Source organism: Peromyscus maniculatus, chromosome 4, assembly GCF_049852395.1.
Source record: "Peromyscus maniculatus bairdii isolate BWxNUB_F1_BW_parent chromosome 4, HU_Pman_BW_mat_3.1, whole genome shotgun sequence".
NCBI lineage: Eukaryota > Metazoa > Chordata > Mammalia > Rodentia > Cricetidae > Peromyscus > Peromyscus maniculatus.
This window is the reverse complement of record NC_134855.1, coordinates 36,293,915-36,313,471: the sequence shown is the minus strand read 5'-3', so window position 1 is coordinate 36,313,471 and position 19,557 is coordinate 36,293,915. Positions and strand designations below refer to the sequence as shown.

Below are 19,557 nucleotides of genomic sequence, written 5' to 3'. Positions count from 1 at the left end.
TGATGGGCTGCTGAGATGGCTCAGTGCTTGCTGTCAAACCTGAGTTTGCCCCGAGTTCAATCCCTGGGATCCCCGTGGTAGGAGAGAACAGATTTCCACATGTTGTTCTCTGACCACGTGCATGTGTACATGTGCATAAAACCGGCAAAGTAAATAAGAATAAATATAATAAAAATAAATGTAGTTTAAAATATAAAGCACTACTAAGGGCCTGGGGAGATGTCTCAGTAGGTAAAGTTGTTATTTTGCAGGATTGACAGCCTGAGTTTGGACTCCCAGAACCCATAAAGTAATGCTGTAGTGCAAGCATTTTATAATCCCAGCATACCCCTACTTGGAGACTGGAGATGGAGACAGGAGAATTGCTAGAAGCCCAGGGGCCAGCTAGCGTTGTATACACAGCAGTGAACAGCAAGAGAAACCAGGTCTCAAAGAAGGTGAAAAGCAAGCGCTGACAGCTAAGATTGTTCTGTGACCTGCACACATGAACCCTTACACACGTATGCCCTCACACCATGAACACATCCATGCACGCATGCCCGTGTACGCACAGACACCCACACAAGAGTACTGTTGACTACTTGATGTCACTATTTCTTGAGACTACTGGGGAGGGAAGCAAACTCTTTCTTAAAATATAAAATGCAAATGTTCTTCATACATATGATGTGCTTGGCATCGCATTAAGCATTTTGAATGCGCTGCCTTTTGTTCCCATGTCCGTTTAGGATGTGTTGTTTCCCTGCTCTTTTAACCAAGGAGAGCAAGGTGGAGAGTCTATGAGACATGATCATGATCACCCAGCTCAAGGATGGTAGAGCCAGGATGTCAGGCAGTGGTATAGATTTAGGACCCAACCATCTCAACACCTCACATCGGTCACCTCTGCTGGTTTCTTAGCATTGCCACGGAAAACTTCACAGATCTTAGATCATTCTTTGATCATGTCTAGTACTTGAAGAGCCTGGGAGGATGGCTGTGACAGAAGTATTTGGTCTAACCATCCTCTCCCTGTGTTACGAACACATCCAGTGGGTGTATCGGAGTCCCCACCTCGAGGCACCTGCTCGGCTTTTATTACTAATGGGCTGCTCTGGACTCCAAACACAAACATTCCATAACAGTACTCCAGCACTGAGAATCGAATGTACTTATATAAACTTGAGAGGGAAACAGTTGGAAAAAAAAAATCCCGTTCATTTCAAAGTTTTTTTTTTCCTGGTTTGGAACATAAGGAATGGGACAAACATAATCCTTCTTTAAGATCTAAGGGTCAGAGGGACGGTGAGAACAAAAGAGCTCGCTTATTATATATGATTATTGTTTTCTCAGGGGAAGAAATCAGTGTGGGCTACTGCACAGATGTATGTTAGCAGCTTGGTTTCTTTGGAATTGTACCTTCCAGTTTGGGATCTTTATTTGGGGGAAGGTTAGTGAACATTAATAAGAGTTCCTCAAGTGTGCTTTGAATGTATACAAAAGGAGCTTCATGCCTCTCTGCATCTACCAGTGTCTCACTTCTCGTCAAGACATTTGTCCCCTCTGGATGCAAGCCTATTCCAGTATCTACTCTGAATTTTTTAATTATTTATTTTAGGAAAAAAATATTTAAACACTGCAGGAGGTACAGCAGGCATGGCAGTAGCAGAATGCCTGTCTGCTCTGAGCCATCAGGGTTCAGGATGCTGGACTCATGGTGCTGGGTCAGGACTGGATGCCTGGAAGGCAGGCATCCAGGTTCCAGGTTTGTAGGGTCTTAGGGTACTATTTCGAATAGCAAAGTTTCGAAAATTTCATTATGGGTGAGCACCAAAGTATAAGTGTCATGTGATTCTTCACACCATGTATTAGTTTTTAAAAGGATTTCTTACGGCAGAAACTGGCAGGGGGGCACTTCGCTGTTCTTTAGCACTGCCCTTTTCAGGAGTAGATGCTATTCTTTGTTGCTTTTGTGATGGTTAATTCATTTTTGTTCTAGAGTAGATCTGCTCTGTGACGATTTGGGGTCCTCAGAGTTACAAGGTGGAGTTCCCACTGTGAAAATTCTGTCCTCCTTTGCAGGTTTCATCGCTTCAGACATGACGTCCAGACACTCCAGTACGCAGCTGTGGCTCATCACACATTACCATGAAATGGGGTCGTTGTATGACTACCTTCAGCTCACCACTCTGGATACAGTTAGCTGCCTTCGGATCGTGCTGTCCATAGCTAGTGGGCTTGCACATTTGCACATAGAGATATTTGGGACCCAAGGGAAGTCAGCTATTGCCCACCGCGACCTAAAGAGCAAAAACATCCTGGTGAAGAAGAATGGACAGTGCTGCATAGCGGATTTGGGTAAACCTGAAAAAACATTCTTAGTGACTTCATTTACTATGGGTGTACCCCAGATTACTAAAGGTGTTTAGCCAGATTGTACCCGTTTCTCCTCCTAACATGGTGAACTGAAAATTTCAAGCCTTAAGGAAAACTGAATGCCATTATAACCAGCAGCTGTGTGTGTATGTTCCACTTGTGTCTCCCTGTTAACATTTTGTAGTTCTTCTAATTCTTACATTCATTTGTCTGTCCATCAGCTCTTGTTTGAACATCTTTTTTTTTTTTGTTTGTTTGTTTTTTGAGACAGGGTTTCTCTGTAGCTTTGCACCTTTCCTGGAACTCACTTGGTAGCCCAGGCTGGCCTTGAACTCACAGAGATCCGCCTGGCTCTGCCTCCCAAGTGCTGGGATTAAAGGCATGTGCCACCACCGCCCAGCTCAACATCTTAAAGCAAGTTGCAGACACAAGAATTCTTTTCTCTGACAACTTCACCATTCAAACTAATATACCATTAAGTGCCTTGTTTGTCCATTCATTTTTTTCCCCCTTGCAGGTACTATTTACACATTATGAAATACCCAAATCTTATATTTTCAGAGTTTAGACAAGAGCTGTAAACCCCAAGTCTCTGCTGACACTTTCCTATTGTTTTTTAGAGAGCTCAGTCCCTACCCCACCACCCTCCTCGGCAACGACTACTGTTACATTCTGATTTCATGAACTTTTGCGTGAGAGTGGGTATAGAACTAAATAGCTCAAGGAGTGGTTTGTCTTGAAAATGGTTTCCGAAGTCATTCTTCTGTAGCCAAGGCAAAATTATCAAGTGGAGAAAGTGTTCTGCAAGGTAACTCAACCTTTGCAGAGTTGGAGCATCGCCACCCTCCAGGATTTCGGGTCTGCTAATGGAACTCCAGTTGTCCTACAGATGAGACCGCCTTCACGGCTGGTAGCAATCCTGCGAAAATGACATCTGTCCTAAACCCCTAGAGTTCTGGCTGTGGCATTGTGCTAATAAGAACTGAGTGATGCTGTTTATTCCTTCTAATAGACTATTGAGATTCCGCATTCTGATAAGGGTTTAGACAGAATTAGCTTTAATTGCGTAATAAGATTAATTTACTTTGGTTTGATTTTAAAAACAGAGAGTCTGAGATGTTAGGAAAATTAGTTTCCTTCGATTCCCTTTCGAGTCTTTTTTTGTTTGTTTGTTTCTTTTTTTGTTTTGTCGAGACAGAGTTTCTCTGTGTAGCTTTGTGCCTTTCCTGGGTCTCGCTCTGTAGACCAGGCTGGCCTCGAACTCACAGAGATCCACCTGCCTCTGCCTCCTGAGTGCTGGGATTAAAGGTGTGCGAAACCACTGCCCAGCACTTGAGAGTCTTTCCTTGCGTGTTGAGGCATTTTTTTTTTAACTGTGTTTCGCAGGGGGACGGGTGTGGTCCCTAAGCTGTGTGCAGCCATTTGAGTCATGAGCAAGAAACTTGGAGTCAGGGTGATTTGTGTGCAAGTTCTGTCACTTACTCTGCAGTTTTGCATGTTTGTTTACTAATGTGTTCACCTGGCTCCAGTGCTGACACTGCTTACACTCTGTCCAAGGGTCCAAGGGTCTTAGCCAAGGAGGATCTAGTGCTTCATGCTGCCATGCTCCGGACTTGTGCATCACTGGTGCCTTCACAAGAAGTGTTCATGTTTTATTCATGTAACTCAACTCCAGACATTCCCCCTCACAGGATTATGATAGGGTTCAGGCGTTGTGAGAAAGAAGAAAGGATTCAGGTGAGGGCTGCTGTTATAATATTACAGGGCAGCTCTTGGCTTTGGTTTATGGGACTTGGTCAGGAGGGAGATGGAGTATTTTGTCCAGCTTATTAATGGTTCAGCCATATTTCTTTTGGGATGATCCCCCCAGTTAGGTATATTAGTTGCTGTAAAAACCCATGCTACCGAGTCACTGCAGACCAGGAATGTTGTATACAAAACAACATTTTAGGATGTAAGTTGCATATAAAAGTTGCATATAATTTTTCGTGGTTTACCCTGAAATTAAGGATCACTCATCAGAAACAGTGTTCTGTTAAAAGGACTATAGCTGATTGATTTTTCTAGCTTTTTGTTATTGAAAACATTTAAGCATGTAAGTTTTTAATTAATTTTTTCTTTTTAAAAATAAACTTTATTATTAAAAATACTTGCAAAAAAGTGATAACATCACATAAAAAGTTTGAAGGAATATTTTTTGTTTTTGTTTTGCTTTGTTTTTCATGACAGGGTTTCTCTGCGTAGCCCTCGCTGTTTTGGAACTCACTCTGTAGACCAGGCTAGCTTCAAACTCAGAGATCCGCCTGCCTCTGCCTCCTGAGTGCTGGATTAAATGTGTGCACCACTGCTGCCCAGTTTGAAGGAATATTATAATGATTTTTCAGAGTCAAAATTGAAAATTTTGTTACATTTTCCTTCTGTGGTTGTATATTTTTACTAATTTTGGGGTGTGTGACAGGTATTATAATACTTTATTACTAAATATATCAAAATTTACCCCTCCCCCATATCAAAATATATCTTTTCCAAGACCACAGTTTAATCTCATCTAAAAATCACTGAAGTCTGACTATGTAGCCCAGACTGGCCTGGACACACTGTTAGCCTAGGCTGGAATCCTCCTGCCTCAGCCCCTGAAGGCTAGAGTATCACAGGTACAGGGTGCCACCATACTGTTGCCTTTTGGCTTTTTCAAGTAACAATTCAGTCAAGGTTTACAAACGGCATGCTTTTCTTTATCGTGATCATTACCCTCTAGGAGGTAAGGGATTCTCTGTAAAACTGAGCACCTCGCATCTTAGGAAGGTTTTGGTTGTAGTTTGCCTGTTTTCTTTTCTTTTTCTGGAAGTGTCTTACTATTTAGGCCAGGCTGAGCTGGAACTCACTGGCCTTGAGGCTTGTAGAAATTCTCCTGCCTCTGCCTCCCAAGTGCTGGGATTGTAGGTGTACACCGACAAGCTCTGGTTCTTCGAAGCCTTTGCTGTGGCTGAAGGAGTCAGTTCCAACATGGTGCAGTCACATGGCTCTTGGCAGCCAGCTTCAGTGCCCTGCACGGAGGGAGGCCTCTCCATGGGGCTGTTTACTGGCATTGAGTGTAATGAATGAGCCAAAGAAAACAGTCAGGAAAACTTTTATTCTGCCTCTCGGGCCCTCGTTTTAAAGATACACGAGGTCACTTTCGCCATTAATCTAACCCAAACTTCTGGACAAAACTAAAGCCAGCCCAGCTGGCATGGCGTGTCTGTTTCAGCCGTACCTTCACAGCGTGCTGATGTTTGGAGTGTGGTTCCAGGAATGGCAGAGGAGCATGTTTGATTTGAGGAATGTTCACAAGAGCCAAAACAGAGAAAGAGGAGCCACTCTGCTTTAGATGAAGGGAGGTGCTAAAATCTTTGCTAACTGTGAAGGGTAAGATGGCGTGCTCTCTGGCCTCGTATGGAGTCAGGCCTTCAAAGCTTTGACCTGAAGAACTCATTCACTACAGAGAGCGGCAGGGATTTCCAAGGCACCTTAGGACTGCAAAGCTTCCCAGGGCCGTTTTGGTCCTGTTTGGCACTTCCCATTATATGGAGTTTTATGGCAATCATTTTTGAGATGGTCTGTTTATGCATTAATAAATAAGTCTGTCCTCAGATAAGCCATGCACAAATCTGTCTTTCCTCAGTGACTAGTGGGGAGCGGCAGGTCTCACTAATTGACTGAGGAATTCAGAAATGAGCCGTGGTGGAAGTGCTTTGGAACCACTTAGAGAGAGAGAGATGCACTTTGAGTCAAGGTTCAGCTTACTGCCGTCTGTTCCCATGATTCCAGGGAAGGCCCATGGGTTCAGCCAACCTGATTGCTCTGATAAGTGGCTGTCCCTATGGGGGTACAGCAGAACCAGTTGTAGCTTGCCCTTTATGGCACAATAAATTACCTCAGGTTTTCGGTCTCACAGTGTCCAGAATTTGTGTTTGGAGACAAGTGGGAGAAGTGGTGGTGTTTGAGAGTTTAATCTGCTGATTTTTAAGCTACCTTGAAGTTCATATAGAATATGTGTGAGCTTGTTTTTCCATGGGCTTCGAACATGGCCTCATATTACTTTAGTGTTTTGGTCTGCATTTACAAAAAAACATATCTCCTAGAGCTTCATATATTAACTTGATACTTTAATAATCTTCCTGAAATTAGTTTTTTCCTGCTCTCACACCCCAAGTTACAAGAAATCTGGGGATATTCCAGGCATTCTAGGTGTCGCACCAGTGACACAATACCACTAGAGGGTGCTTTTGATTGGGGTTGTTTTAAATTCCTTCAGCTGCCCTGTAGGAGAGAGGCCATAGCTAATCCCAGTGCTGTCTTTTCCCCTTTAGGTCTGGCAGTCATGCATTCCCAGAGCACCAATCAGCTTGACGTGGGAAACAACCCCCGTGTGGGGACCAAGCGCTACATGGCTCCCGAAGTTCTAGATGAAACCATCCAAGTGGATTGCTTTGATTCTTACAAGAGGGTCGATATTTGGGCCTTTGGCCTTGTTCTGTGGGAAGTGGCCAGGCGGATGGTGAGCAATGGTAAGTGTGTGACATTGTCCATGGTCCCTTGGTGCCACATGATTAAAAGGCCCCAGGGGAATATGGCAGCCTCATGGTTCCTCGAATCAAGTCCTACTTGCCTGATGGTGGGGTTAAGTGTGTAATGGCATTGTGTTTGAATTCAAGAGAGGAGACAGCGACTGAAGGACAGTTTTTTTTTTTTTTTTTTTTTTTTTTTTTTTTTTTTTTCTGGGTTTCCATTTGGGTCTCTTGTTCCTTTCTTCCCTTCCGGCTCTGGCTTCCTGTTTGACTTTCTTCTCACGGTCCTTCTTCCCTGTTTGTTCCTCCAGAAGCTAGATCTAACTGAAGAGCAGGGTGCAGCTCCTGGGGAGGCATCTTGCTGCTGCGGAATTCTTACCATTGGATTCTTGAGAAAAGTCCGTTTCCACATTTGGAAGGCATTCCTTTATAAGAAACATTCAGCACTTTCTGAATGAATCGAATTTAAGCTCAAGGACCACAGATGGGTGGCTTTTATTGATCTGTTTGGTTTTATAAAATGGTGATGTCTTATGATAGGAAAGTGTTTCCCTGTCTTCCTTCCCTCCCTCCCTCCCTCCCTCCCTCCCTCCCTCCCTTCTTTCCTTCCTTCCTTTCTTCTCTTTCTGACAGGGACTCACTATGTAGGCCGGACTAGCCTGGAACTCACAGATCTGCCTGCCCCTCCTCCCAGGTTCTAGGATTCAAGGTGTGCCCTCCCAGGCTTGACCTACTTGTCACCGTGTTTGGGCCTGTCCCTCTCACAGCTCGCTCCCCCTCATGTCCACTGGGTACTTAAGTGAACCTCACATAATGGAATTTTGTATTGCTTTAGGAAGCACTAATTTTTATTCTGTCTGCTTAGGCGTGTCCTAACAACACAGAATGATCTTCATAGCAGAATCCCTTGAATCAACTTGATGAACTTCACATATCTAGACAATATATCTCTGAAATTATCTCATAAAAAGAGACAGAAATGATGTTTCAAGTTTTTTTTTTAGACAAGGTTTCTCCATGTAGTTTTGGTGCCTGTCCTGGATCTCACTCTGTAGACCAGGCTGGCCTTGAAACTCAGAGAGATCCTCCTGGCTCTGCCTCCCAAGTGCTGGGATTAAAGGCGTGTGCCACAGCCTCCCGGTGATGTTTCGAGTTTTATTCAGTTTTCGAAAGTCATTTTACCTTCCTGTGAACCACTGGGATCCCAGTTCTGAAGTCTTCTAGAAACAAGACATGAAATCTAAATCTGCTACATCCGCCATCCACTCACTGGTAGTTTTTTTTAAGGACTGAGATTTGTGGAGTAGTTATAATTTTTTTTTTTTTTTTTTTTTTTTTTGTGAGTAACAGAGTCAGAGATTAAGACGCTCTGTGGAGGAAATGGAGTTGAGTAATTTGATACAGTTTCAGTGGGCAATAGCTAGAGTTAGTATGCCTTCATGATCAGGTTTTCTGTGACGTTAGTGTGCCCATTTTGAACATACCCTCTACGGACATTATGGCAAGTGTTTCAGATTAAACATCTGTGGACTGTAACTTGACAGTTCTTTTTTAGGGAGCCACGGACATTTTCTGGTAATTATTTCCCAATCCACCGCCTTTCAGTTAGTGCCATCAAAGCTCTCGAGAGCGGTTTGCGACAGAGAGATTGCCTAGCTGGTTTATAAAGTTCTGAACTTTGCCCGAGGTTGCACACGGACTTTATTTCCTCACCTCTCCCCAGTCATTTGTGAGTGCCTTGGAACTGACGGGGGAAATGTCAGATTCCGCTCAGGCTTTTTGATTGTTTGTTTGTTTGGAGACAGGGTTTCTCTGTGTAGCTCTGGCTGTCCTGGAACTCACTCTGTAGACCAGACTGGCCTTGAACTCACAGCCGATCCACCTGCCTCTGCTTCCCAAGTGCTGGAATTAAAGGCATGAGTCACTACTGCCAACTAGCTTAGTCTGTCTTAACAAGATCATTTTTTGGTACTAGAATAAGCAGTGTGATGGGGAACTTCTCCCAGGAAGAGGAAGCTGGTGTCAGTGGGCCAGCACAGTAGCTGCTTCCCAGCTTCGGGTATACAGCCCAGAGCCAATCAGGCTGCTAGGCAGGAATGTGTGGTGTGGGCTTTGTAAGAATGTGTCACCAGTGTGCCCTGTGTGTGTGTCACAGGCATCAACCCAAATGGCTTGAAAGATCAGCTGTGATTAATAGTAGTCAGTTTGAAGTTAGAGTCATCTGCTTAAAATTCAGCCAAACAAATGTTAGTTTGCCTGCTAGATCCTGTGATTAAGGTTATTTTTGGGAAGAAAAAAAAAAAAGGCAAAAAATACTGTGGCTGGGAGGGGATGGGAGAATGTTTTGGTTGTTTTTGTGATTTATTGGTCTCTTCTTTGCATCATGGTTTAGGCGTCTAGCTATTTCCCAAGCTGCTGTGGGTTGAGCTTCTGTTCTGTGATGTGATTTTTTTTTTAAAGGGGCAATAAGGGTATCTTGTCTGTCATGTTAAAGCAAATGTTACTTTCTGGCAATGACTCACTCAATCTTTTCCTTTTTCTCTGGTCCCTCTTCTCCCATGAACATTCACACACACACACACACACACACACACACACACACACACACACACACACACACATTTGTTTTAACTCAGGCTTGAAACTAATCAATGCTTCTTGAATACCTGTTTTATTTTAACTACTGCTAGCCCCAGACAGGAAAAGTGAGAAGCAAGAAAAACAGCAGACACGATGCTCTCCTACCCTCGCTCCCACATTGGTGTTCCCCATTCCCTTCTCCGGGGCTACTCTGTTTAATGTGCTTGTTATCGTCTTTCTTGTATGCGACTCTTAATCTCCGCTGTTATTTTAAATGGTCACACGATAGTTTATTAATGTAACCATTCCCAGGTTGTTAGACATCCTGTGTCTCCCATTTGAGGCCTATAGTAGACATTTTTGTGCATGTAACTTTTCATTTGGGGAATTTAATTCCTCATCTTAAAAGAAGTGGACTTAATAGGTCAGAATATGGATGTTTTTATGGCTTGGCACACATTGCCAAATTACTTTCCAGAAGGGTTGTCCTAATTTACAATATTTCCTTCACCCCAGGGTACAATGTTCCTATTTCACTTTCTTACCACCTTTAGGAACTGTCATTAAAATAATATATATTTTTTGAAATTATTGTATATAAAATCTACCTCATTTAAATATATGAACATCTCATATTAAGTCGGGTTATTATAATTATATATCCTTTGAATTTCAGAGTCTATTATAAAAATTGATGACCATATAGTTCTGTTGGAGCAGTGATCCTCAAGTGAACCATGAGCATAAAAATATGTCATATTTTGTACTTTTATTGGAATTTTACATTTATTTCCTACTAGTAATAAACCTCATGCTGTTTCTGTATAGGAAATGAATCTTCAGTCCATTTTCACGGTCAAGAATTTCTCAGTAGGATCCTTTGGAATTTATTGGTGGTGTGACTTTGACACTGAATTTGGAATTGTTAGGGAAGAGCAGGGATTTCCCACCTGTCCTGTGTGGGTTTCTGTATGAACTAAAGGCAGGGGTTTGCCTGGAGAACTAATGAAGGCTGGAATAGGCATCAGAATCAATGCCAGCTCTTGCTGAGACACCCCTGGGCTTCAGCCCCAGAATTCCAAATCAGGGGTTCGAAGTTGGAGAATGTGACGTCCAGATTTTGAATATGCACGTCTGACTAGGGACTTCCCGAGGAGGCAGAGGGAACAATGCCAGCAAGCGTCTGTAACCTAGAGGGCAAGGTGATGTACCTCTGTGGCCTTGGGTGGCTTCATAGCGTCCTGTTGTGTGTTTGGCTCTGTCTTCCGATGCCTGGAACCAGGGCTCTCAGGCATGATGCACAGAGGCCGATGTGGGTGGAGCCCCTAGAGCCCCGGCTCTGGTTCTGGGCCCACTGGGATGGGAGAATCAATAATATCCCGGCTCTCATATTATACTATGACACTATCATTTAGATTGGTTTCACCATTGGAAAAATATTGATGGTAGTACCCATTTGCAAAGGTCATGGCAGGTAAATGAGACCCTGTCAGTTAAGCAGCTATTCCTTGCCTGCTGCGTAGGGAGTACATTGGCTGCCATTTTCTGGCTCCTTTCTATTGGAAATAGAGGGTTCCAGGAGCTTCCAGATCTTTCCCACCTCTCCCTGTCTTCCTCTTTCCCTCTCCTGTGTTACATGTGTTTCCCATTTCCCTGCCTATGGGAAGGCTCCGGGGAAACACTCTTATTTTCCTGACTTTAATTATTTTGTGATAAATCCGTGTTCAGATGTGCCAGAAACGATTGTATCACAGGGAAAAAAAAATATCTTTGCTGGCCAAGCTGCATCTCTCATGGGGTGGGGACTGGGAAACACTTGTTAGAGTGAACGTATGTTTGGCACGTGTAGTTTGGGAAGCTTCTTCTAATGAGTCCTTGAGTTTGCCAGAGAGCCGCATGGGCTTCTGTTCCTAAGCACAATGGCTCGTGGATGGGAGCCATGGCCACGCTGGATGTCCAGCGTGCTTCATTATGTGAATTCACCACCTCAGTGCGGGTTTGAACAGATGAATCGGCCTAGGGAGAATGTTCATATTTGTTAAACTAATTTGAAAGTTTTTATTTAGTTGTTCATTTTGACCTTTAGGGAAGTGACTAGACATAGTGGAGGCGAGGTTGGAGGAAGGATTATTTTTGTTCTTTCCGTTTCCTGGAATTTCATACCCCCAATTCGGAGTTACTAAGCAGGGGAGGACCATCAGTTGGCCTCATGCTGAAATAACTCGGAGGCATCAGAACTTTATGAGAAGCTGTTTGGCGTCCTCCTTACTTCCTCTAAGACAAATATTTGCATCTTTTGTAACAGTGCCAGCCTTTAGCCCATGGCCCCTCTGCTCAAGAGGCTTCCACAGTTCCAAGATGCTCCCGCTTTGTGGTGCTTCCGTCTCTCTAGGCTTGAGAGTGGGATAGGCAGCTGCTGGGGAGTGGCCGTGAAGCTATCTTAGACTGCCCCCCCCCTCTGACATCTTAAGATAATATTGCTTAATATTTTAGCCATGCCTGACTATGTAGTACTCTGTTATAGGCTGTTGACTTTTGCTTCTGACCTCCACGAGACTGGGTTTTGTCTTCGGTGCACATGGGTCCATATGCCATGAATTGCAGGGGAGGGGATGGGTGATGGCACAGCTGTCACAGGCTTCCTTTACCTAGCGTTGAGCAGAGCTGGGCTTCCCCTGCCTGCCTGCCTTCCGAACTGTCGGCTGTGGGTTCCTGGTCCCCTGTCTCCAAGACTCAGGTCCACAATCCATTAACTACAATGGAGAGATCCTCGGAGCTCTGGATCCAAAACTTCTTCCTTGCTTACTTGGCATGACGCAGGGCTGAGAGGGCCAGGGCTAGTATCCTTCTGTACGACTAGCCTTATCCGTGTACGCGTTAGTCATCTTTTATATGTGCCATGGTATTAAATTATTTTGGCATTGTGCTGTGAGGCATGGTAGATAAAGTAACACAAATACTGAATGTCCTTCTGTGAACCTCGTCACACCAGGATTCATCCATATACATACTCTTTCATGATTTTTTTTTGCGTATCCAAATGCAACTTCTACCAGTGTCATGTAATTTTTTTTTTTGCTTCATACTGACTCTCTCCTCTCCTCCCCTCCCCTCCCTTCCCCTCCCCTCCCTTGTTCTCCCCTCCCCTCCTCTCCTCTTCTCTTCTCCCCTCCTTCCCTCCTCTTTCTATCACCTCCCCTCTCCCCTCTCCCTTTCTCTCCCTCCTCCCCTCCCTCCCTCCCTCCCTCCCTCCCTCTCTCCCTCCCTCCCTCCCTCCCTCCCTCCCTCCCTCCCTCCCTCTCTCCCTCCCTCCTCACTTTGGTAGCCCAGAGTGACCTGGAACTGGCTATGTGAACCAGATAAACTATGCACACTACCCTCTGTGTGGGCGTGGCCTAAGGTCTCCAGGACTGTGTCTCCAGGGAGCGTTTGTTTTGGGACACAGCTGTACTGATGTGTTGTGGGTGTTGCTGTTGATTTGCACCTGATCTTTTGATGTGTATTTTAAAGATTGGTAAAACTATGGCATGAGAGCTGAGCATGCAGCATATTAGAGCTAGGGAATGTTGGGAAAGATAGATTTGCTCCAAAGAACAGAAAAGTTTCCACTAGACATATGCACCCCCGCCGGGCAGGGCCGCAACACACCAACACCAATTATACAAATGAATTGCACATGCCCAAAGCTGTGGCGGAAGAAGTTATGAATAATCTCTCTGACTTTTTTCTGTGTCCCTTTGAGTCAGCAGCAGCCTTAATGGGAAGGCCACGGCTGACTGGCTGACTGTTCTTTCTTTGACAACCGTCTGATGTCACCTCTTCTCTGAATCCCTCTTTTCGTTCGCTGTTTGTACCACTCATGTGGCACTTGAAGTATTTTGTGTATCTGTTCTTATATTGTTTGTTTTGAGACAGGGTCTCACTGTGTAGCCCTGGCTAGCTACAACAGCTAGCCTCGAGTACAGAGATCAGCTGCCTCTGCCTCCAGAGTGCTGGGATTAGAGGCCTGCACTTTTAATTGTTTTCCTCAATTCTTGGTGTCCTCTCTGCTGGGTCAGGGTTTGGCAAAGTTCATCCAGTGCTGCGTCTGTGGGACTTACAGTCCACTTTTTTGCTTGGCCAAGCAGATTGTTACATTCAGACAGAAGGTGAGGAACAGCTGTAAGTCAGTCTGTCTGTATCTAGCAACTGAAGACATGGCACATTCTGAATGCACAGCCCACCCACCACCCCAGCCTTCTCCTTTCTTCCTACCACATACACCAGTTCCACTCACAGGGGACTCCTCTCATCTCTCCAGTGTGGGAGGCCCTTTCTAATTCTTCTCCTTCCTCCATAAACCCCTTCCATCTGGAAAATACCCTCTCCTTGGTAGTTTTTCTTTTCCTGGCCCCTGCTCTGCCTCCCAAATGACTCATCCTCCCCCCCCCCCCCCTTTGGGTTCTGGAACTTCTTTGCATCCATGACACCGAGTTTCTAGAAACTACTTAGGAAACCACACGGTGTTTTTCTCTGAGCTCGAGCTATCCCATTACTTCTGTCTTTAATATTAGTTGATGATTGTCTTCTCAAAGTTTTTTCCCCATGATTTTGTCCTTCATCACTAGTACTACATCTTTTTCATTTCTGTATCCCTACCTCTGGGCTCAGTCTCTGATACACAGTGAAAGGAATCAAATGACTATTGAATCAATTTAGGAGCTAACACATAAACATGAGAGAATTTCTCCCTTCCAAGTAAAAGTAAATAGTGGTGTGAAAGGTTGAGGGAGCGGGGGAGACAATGCAGTGCTTGCGTGAGGACGTGAGTTCAATCCCAGGAAGCGACGTGGAGAAGTTGGGCATGGTGGCACGTGTTTGTAATCCCAGTGCTGGGAGGCGGAGACGAGGATGTCTCTGGAGCCTGCTGTCCAGCCAGCCTAGTCCACTGATCAAGCTTCCGGCCAGTGAGAGACCCTGTCTCAAACAAAACAAAACAAAAAGGTAGATGGCACCCAAAGAATGTTGACTGGGGTTGACTTCCAGCTCAATACAAACACCCCTCTCCTCCCCACCACATGAACACATACATATGCACACAGACATACCAACAAGCAACAGTTTTGAGGTACTTTTGTACAAGATTTATATTATCTAAGAGAAAAAGAGATACTAGTCCTGTGATGTACTAGATGGGCGATTTTCCTTGGCATTTAACCCAGCATTCCATTCATAATCGATATAAAGCACTTTTGGTCAATAGAAAAAAAAATGACTTTTCTTGACCAAAGTGAGTTTCCTCCAAAAGAATGCTGCAGGTTAATCCCAGAGTATTTTTTTTTAAATTAATTCTTTTTGAGGAGCATAGCCAGAGTCAGATAGAAATCATGAGTCTAAGCCAATGGCTGAAGAAAGAGAGGCATGACTTAGTGTTCCATTTTCAATTTACAATGAATTAAGTGGTCTTTGTTTGAAAACATCAATTCCTTTTGTTAACACATGACAACATTTAGTAAGGTCAAGCTATGAAAAATAGAAGCACAAGGGGACTAGGGTTTTGTATAGCAATGTGCACTGTTGGGCTAGGTCTTGTGTTTTAAATATACAACTATGTTTGATGTGTGTGTGTGTGTGAGAGAGAGAGAGAGAGAGAGAGAGAGAGAGAGAGAGAGAGAGAGAGAGGAGGGAGGGAGGGAGGGAGGGAGGGAGGGAGGGAGGGAGGGAGGGAGGGAGAGAGAGAGAGAGAGAGAGAGAGAGAGAGAGGGAGGGAGGGAGGGAGGGAGAGAGAGAGGGAGAGAGAGAGAGAGAGTAGAGAGTTTCCTGAAAGATGCACCTTTATATTACTCCTCATATTCACATAACCTTTTTGCTGGGAACTAAACAACTTGCCCCAAATAGCAGGTGATTCTGTTACATTTTTAAAGAATTAAGCCAGCCTACCAAATGTATCCCCATGGATAAATGGAGAGATGGTGAATAGCATCTTGCTTTCTGTTTCCTGTGAATGAATGTGGCCCCACAAAAGATGGAAGTTCTTTTTTGGCTTGATGTTCAGTTGTGTTTGGGGTGGTTTCTCCAAGTACTGAAGAGTGAAGACATTTTTGTTTGAATGTATTCAGGGATCCTTACAAGAGAAGTAGGTAAGATTCGGAGACGGTTGTAGCCGCCTCCTGTGAGCAATGGTTTATGCCTATTAAGAGCAATTGCTGTTTGCCCAGAAAGGTTTTAATTTGGATCCACATCGCAGATGCAGTTATACAACGTGGATGTTATTTAGAATTAACCAAGTGTCAACTAGAATTTTTAAGATACAGTTTCGACTAGTTTCCATTTTAAAAATAAACTCTGGAGTTTGTGAGGTTTAGAAACCATGTAGTATTTCTAGAGCAGATGCTCCTCATCTCTGATCTTCTGCATAAGTGGTTTGTATTTGTGTGAAATTGGTGCGCGTGGATTCTCACTAACCTCTGCGACAAATGAAAAGGGGATTGAAGCTTTTTTAGGGGGCTGGCGAAGACTGGAAAAGCTTAATTATACCTTTTACTCCCAGCCTCCTTCTGTCCTCTGCAACAGCCCCCTGTGTGTCTAGGAATAGAACTAAGTTACATGCACAAAGGAAAGGGGCCAGCAGCCGAGTTAGTCACTGACCACATTGTTGATGAGGGGAACCAAGTAGTCATTTCCCTGGCTTCCTGGCTGGAAGAGGACGGTCACTTTGCTAAGTCCATCTGGCGAAGTTTTCAGTTGCTTTGTGGAATTCATGGTCTTTGTTAGAAGACAGGTAGTGATAGTAACTGCAGGAGCCACCAAACAGATGCCTGTCTGTCTGGTAGTTTGAGGACATGCCTGTGTGTAGCGTGAGTGACTGGAGAAAGGAGGACCTCAGGTCACATTATTTGCATGTCCCGAAGGGGAGGGATTACTTTGAAAGCCATGAGTTTTTTGACAAAATAATTTTATAATAAAAAGGTGATTTGGGTGATGGTCTTGATTTGTTTTTTTAACCTCTAGTTGTTTGCAGATACTTAAAAAAAAGAAGATTTTTAAATTTAACTTTGTGTGTATGAGTATTTTGCCTATGCGCGCGCGCGAGTGTGTGTGTGTGTGTGTGTGTGTGTGTGTGTGTGTGTGTGTGTGTGTGTGTGTGATATGCCCATGGAGGGCAGAAGAGGGTGTAGAGCCCCGGAAATGGAAATTACAGATGGTTGTGAGCTCTTTGTAGACACTGTTGGAGGAGTTTGTTGGTACTTGCAATCTCACAAGAGGACTTTAAGCCTTTGTCTTATGCTTCTGATTTCCTGCAGGTTATATATTTATTGCCTTGTTCTCAACTTATTTTAGGACCTGCCTGTGGCTTCCAAAGCCACCTTGACATAGGCAAAAGATGTCTAGTACTTTATCCTGTCACCGTATAACTCATGGCAGTGACACAGAGCAGTGAAACCCAGGGGGGGATGTGTACTCTCCTGCTAACCCACATAATTTCCATCTTGTTGTACGCAGGTATAGTGGAAGATTACAAGCCACCATTCTATGATGTCGTTCCCAATGACCCAAGTTTTGAAGATATGAGGAAAGTTGTCTGTGTGGATCAACAGAGGCCAAACATACCCAACAGATGGTTCTCAGACCCAGTAAGCACACTCTGTTATTAGTTTTAGAGTTCATCCCAGCAAGTGTTAGCTTCCTGGCTCTTAGCATGTACGTGGTGCATCTATTCTCTTCCTACACAGTTTTATGTAGGTTCCTATAGCTTAATTGCATCATCTGGTAGATGTTGTTAATGAGTGACAATAGTCACGTGAGTGTCCATGTGTGAGTGACCAGTGTCGAGAACGAGATCACTCATACCATTGCCCTAAAGCGGCAGTGGTATTTGTAAACCAAGAGACTGAGTGATGGTGATTAACTCTTGACCATCTCTGCTTACACCTGAGATTCTAGAAGCAGGCTGCTCCATGCTGAGGAGCCTGAAATGTTGTTCATAAGTAGTAGCACATCCAAGACCACTCCTAAGATTCCACTCTTATCTCTGAGTTAATAACATTCCTTTTAGCAGCCATAAAATCCAAGGTCTCTGACTGGGCCCATGGCATTTGCCTGATAAAGTAAGCTGGTAGTAATAGTATTCCAAAAGAAGTTCATGGAATGCCAAGTGGCTTCTTCATTGGTGGCTAAGGCCTTGAGTGCTTGCTTAAAGAAGATGACTATAGCATGACCAGCTTCTCAAGACCTGCAAGGTTCTTCAGAACAGTTTGACACTGGGTATCTGCCCAGTCTCCAGGACCACTGAAAAACCAGTTTGTGTGATGTTTCTTTTCTCTCCTCAGACATTAACATCTTTGGCGAAGCTGATGAAAGAATGCTGGTATCAGAATCCATCTGCAAGACTCACAGCTCTGCGTATCAAAAAGACTTTGACCAAAATCGATAATTCCCTAGACAAATTAAAAACTGACTGTTGACATTTTTCACGGTGTCAAGAAGGAAGAGTCAACACTGTCATTGTCCAGCTGGGACCTAATGCTGGCCTGACCAGTTGTCAAAACAGAACCATCGGTCTCCCTCCCGAAGTGGCTGCTTTGACAAAAGCAGATGTCTTTCCCAGCCATGTTCCGGGGAGACCCTGAAACCACCCTAACCTCGCTCAAAAACTGTGACCTGGGCACGTGGCGAACGGTTCCCACCACAGAGACTAATGGTGGGCAGAGACGGTCGCAAAGGGAGGGGACTGGAGGAACACAGAGAGATAGATCCTGCAAGAGATCTGGGCATTAAGACAGTGGCTTTGCATATCTCTCACGGGTCTCCTAGACACTCCCCACGGGAAACTCAAGGAGGTGGTGAATTCTTACTCAGCAATATCGGCTGCACTACTCCTCTGTGTTGCACTAGGAATCCTGTGCATTCCATACTTGCACTGTTACCCTTAATCTTAAAGACCCAACTTGCCAAAACATCGGCTGCGTATTCCACTGGTCTGTCTTTGGATAATAGGAATTCAATTTGGCAAAACAAAAAATGTAATGTTAGGCTCTGCTGCATTTTACACACGTGCTGATGTTTACAACGATGCAAACATTAGGAATTGTTTATACACAACTTTGCAAATTATTTATTACTTGTGCACTTAGCAGTTTTTACAAAACTGCTTCATGCATATGTTAAAGCTTATTTTTATGTGGTCTTATGATTTTATTACTGAAATGTTTTTAACACTAGCCTCTGAAATGGACATTTTCTTTTATTATCATCAGTTAAATTCACATTTTAAGTGCTTCACATTTTTTTATGTGTGTAGACTGTAACTTTCTTTTCAGTTCGTATGCAGAACGTATTTAGTCATTACCCATGCGACACCACCCAATATATTACTGATTTAGAAGCAAAGATTTCAGTAGAATTTTAGTCCCAAACGCTGTGGGGGGAAAATGCATCTTCTTCGGAATTATCCATTATGTGCATTTAAACTCTGCCAGAAAAAAATAACTATTTTGTTTTAATCTACTTTTTGTATTTAGTAGTTATTTGTATAAATTAAATAAACTGTTTTCAAGTCAAATGGTGATTTTTTTTAATGTATGGAAAAGATCTGTGCAATCTAATGTGCTTTCTTTGGGGAGTAGTAGAGACACAAATCTAATTTGAAAATTGAATTTGCTTTTTGAGGGGAGTAAGGAATCTGGGTATCTAAGGGGCTAGCTCACAGTTTGAATTTGAGATCCCCCCATTCTTTTATACTGGGGTTCTTTTCCTCAGCCTCCCGAATTTAAAGTATGTACAGAGACCTCTCTACTTGCCCTTCCCACCCGGGGCTGTGACTCTGAAAAGGAGGACAGCTGTTGTACAGTGCAGGATCCCAGTGCGTACAGAGCCTTATACACCACAGTGCTTGGAAGTCTGCCCTTCACTTTTCTTTCTGTCTACAACAGCATGGAAGGTAGGATTTAGAGTAAGCCACAAAAGGGGGTGGGGACTCCTGAAGGTCCTCTGTAGGTGGTTAGTAACTTTGTTAGCATACATTTATGAGGTATATAGTAGAATCACATTCAACTTGTTTTAGGTGAAAATGAACATTTTAATTCAAGTTACA

General features: G+C 43.8%; 1 protein-coding gene across 2 annotated transcripts in view; it reads left to right on the top strand.

Moving 5' to 3' along the window:
• The window catches only part of Acvr1 (activin A receptor type 1), a 123,156-nt gene extending 104,130 nt beyond the window's left edge, over positions 1 to 19,026 (top strand). For both annotated transcript variants that reach the window (XM_006984649.3, XM_042275308.2), the window contains 4 exons: positions 2,062 to 2,337; positions 6,708 to 6,905; positions 16,968 to 17,098; positions 17,795 to 19,026. In XM_006984649.3, the coding sequence (XP_006984711.1) occupies positions 2,062 to 2,337; positions 6,708 to 6,905; positions 16,968 to 17,098; positions 17,795 to 17,929 (740 nt within the window). In that variant the 3' untranslated portion in view covers positions 17,930 to 19,026. The remainder of the gene's footprint in view (positions 1 to 2,061; positions 2,338 to 6,707; positions 6,906 to 16,967; positions 17,099 to 17,794) is intronic.
• Positions 19,027 to 19,557: the final 531 nt, after the last annotated feature.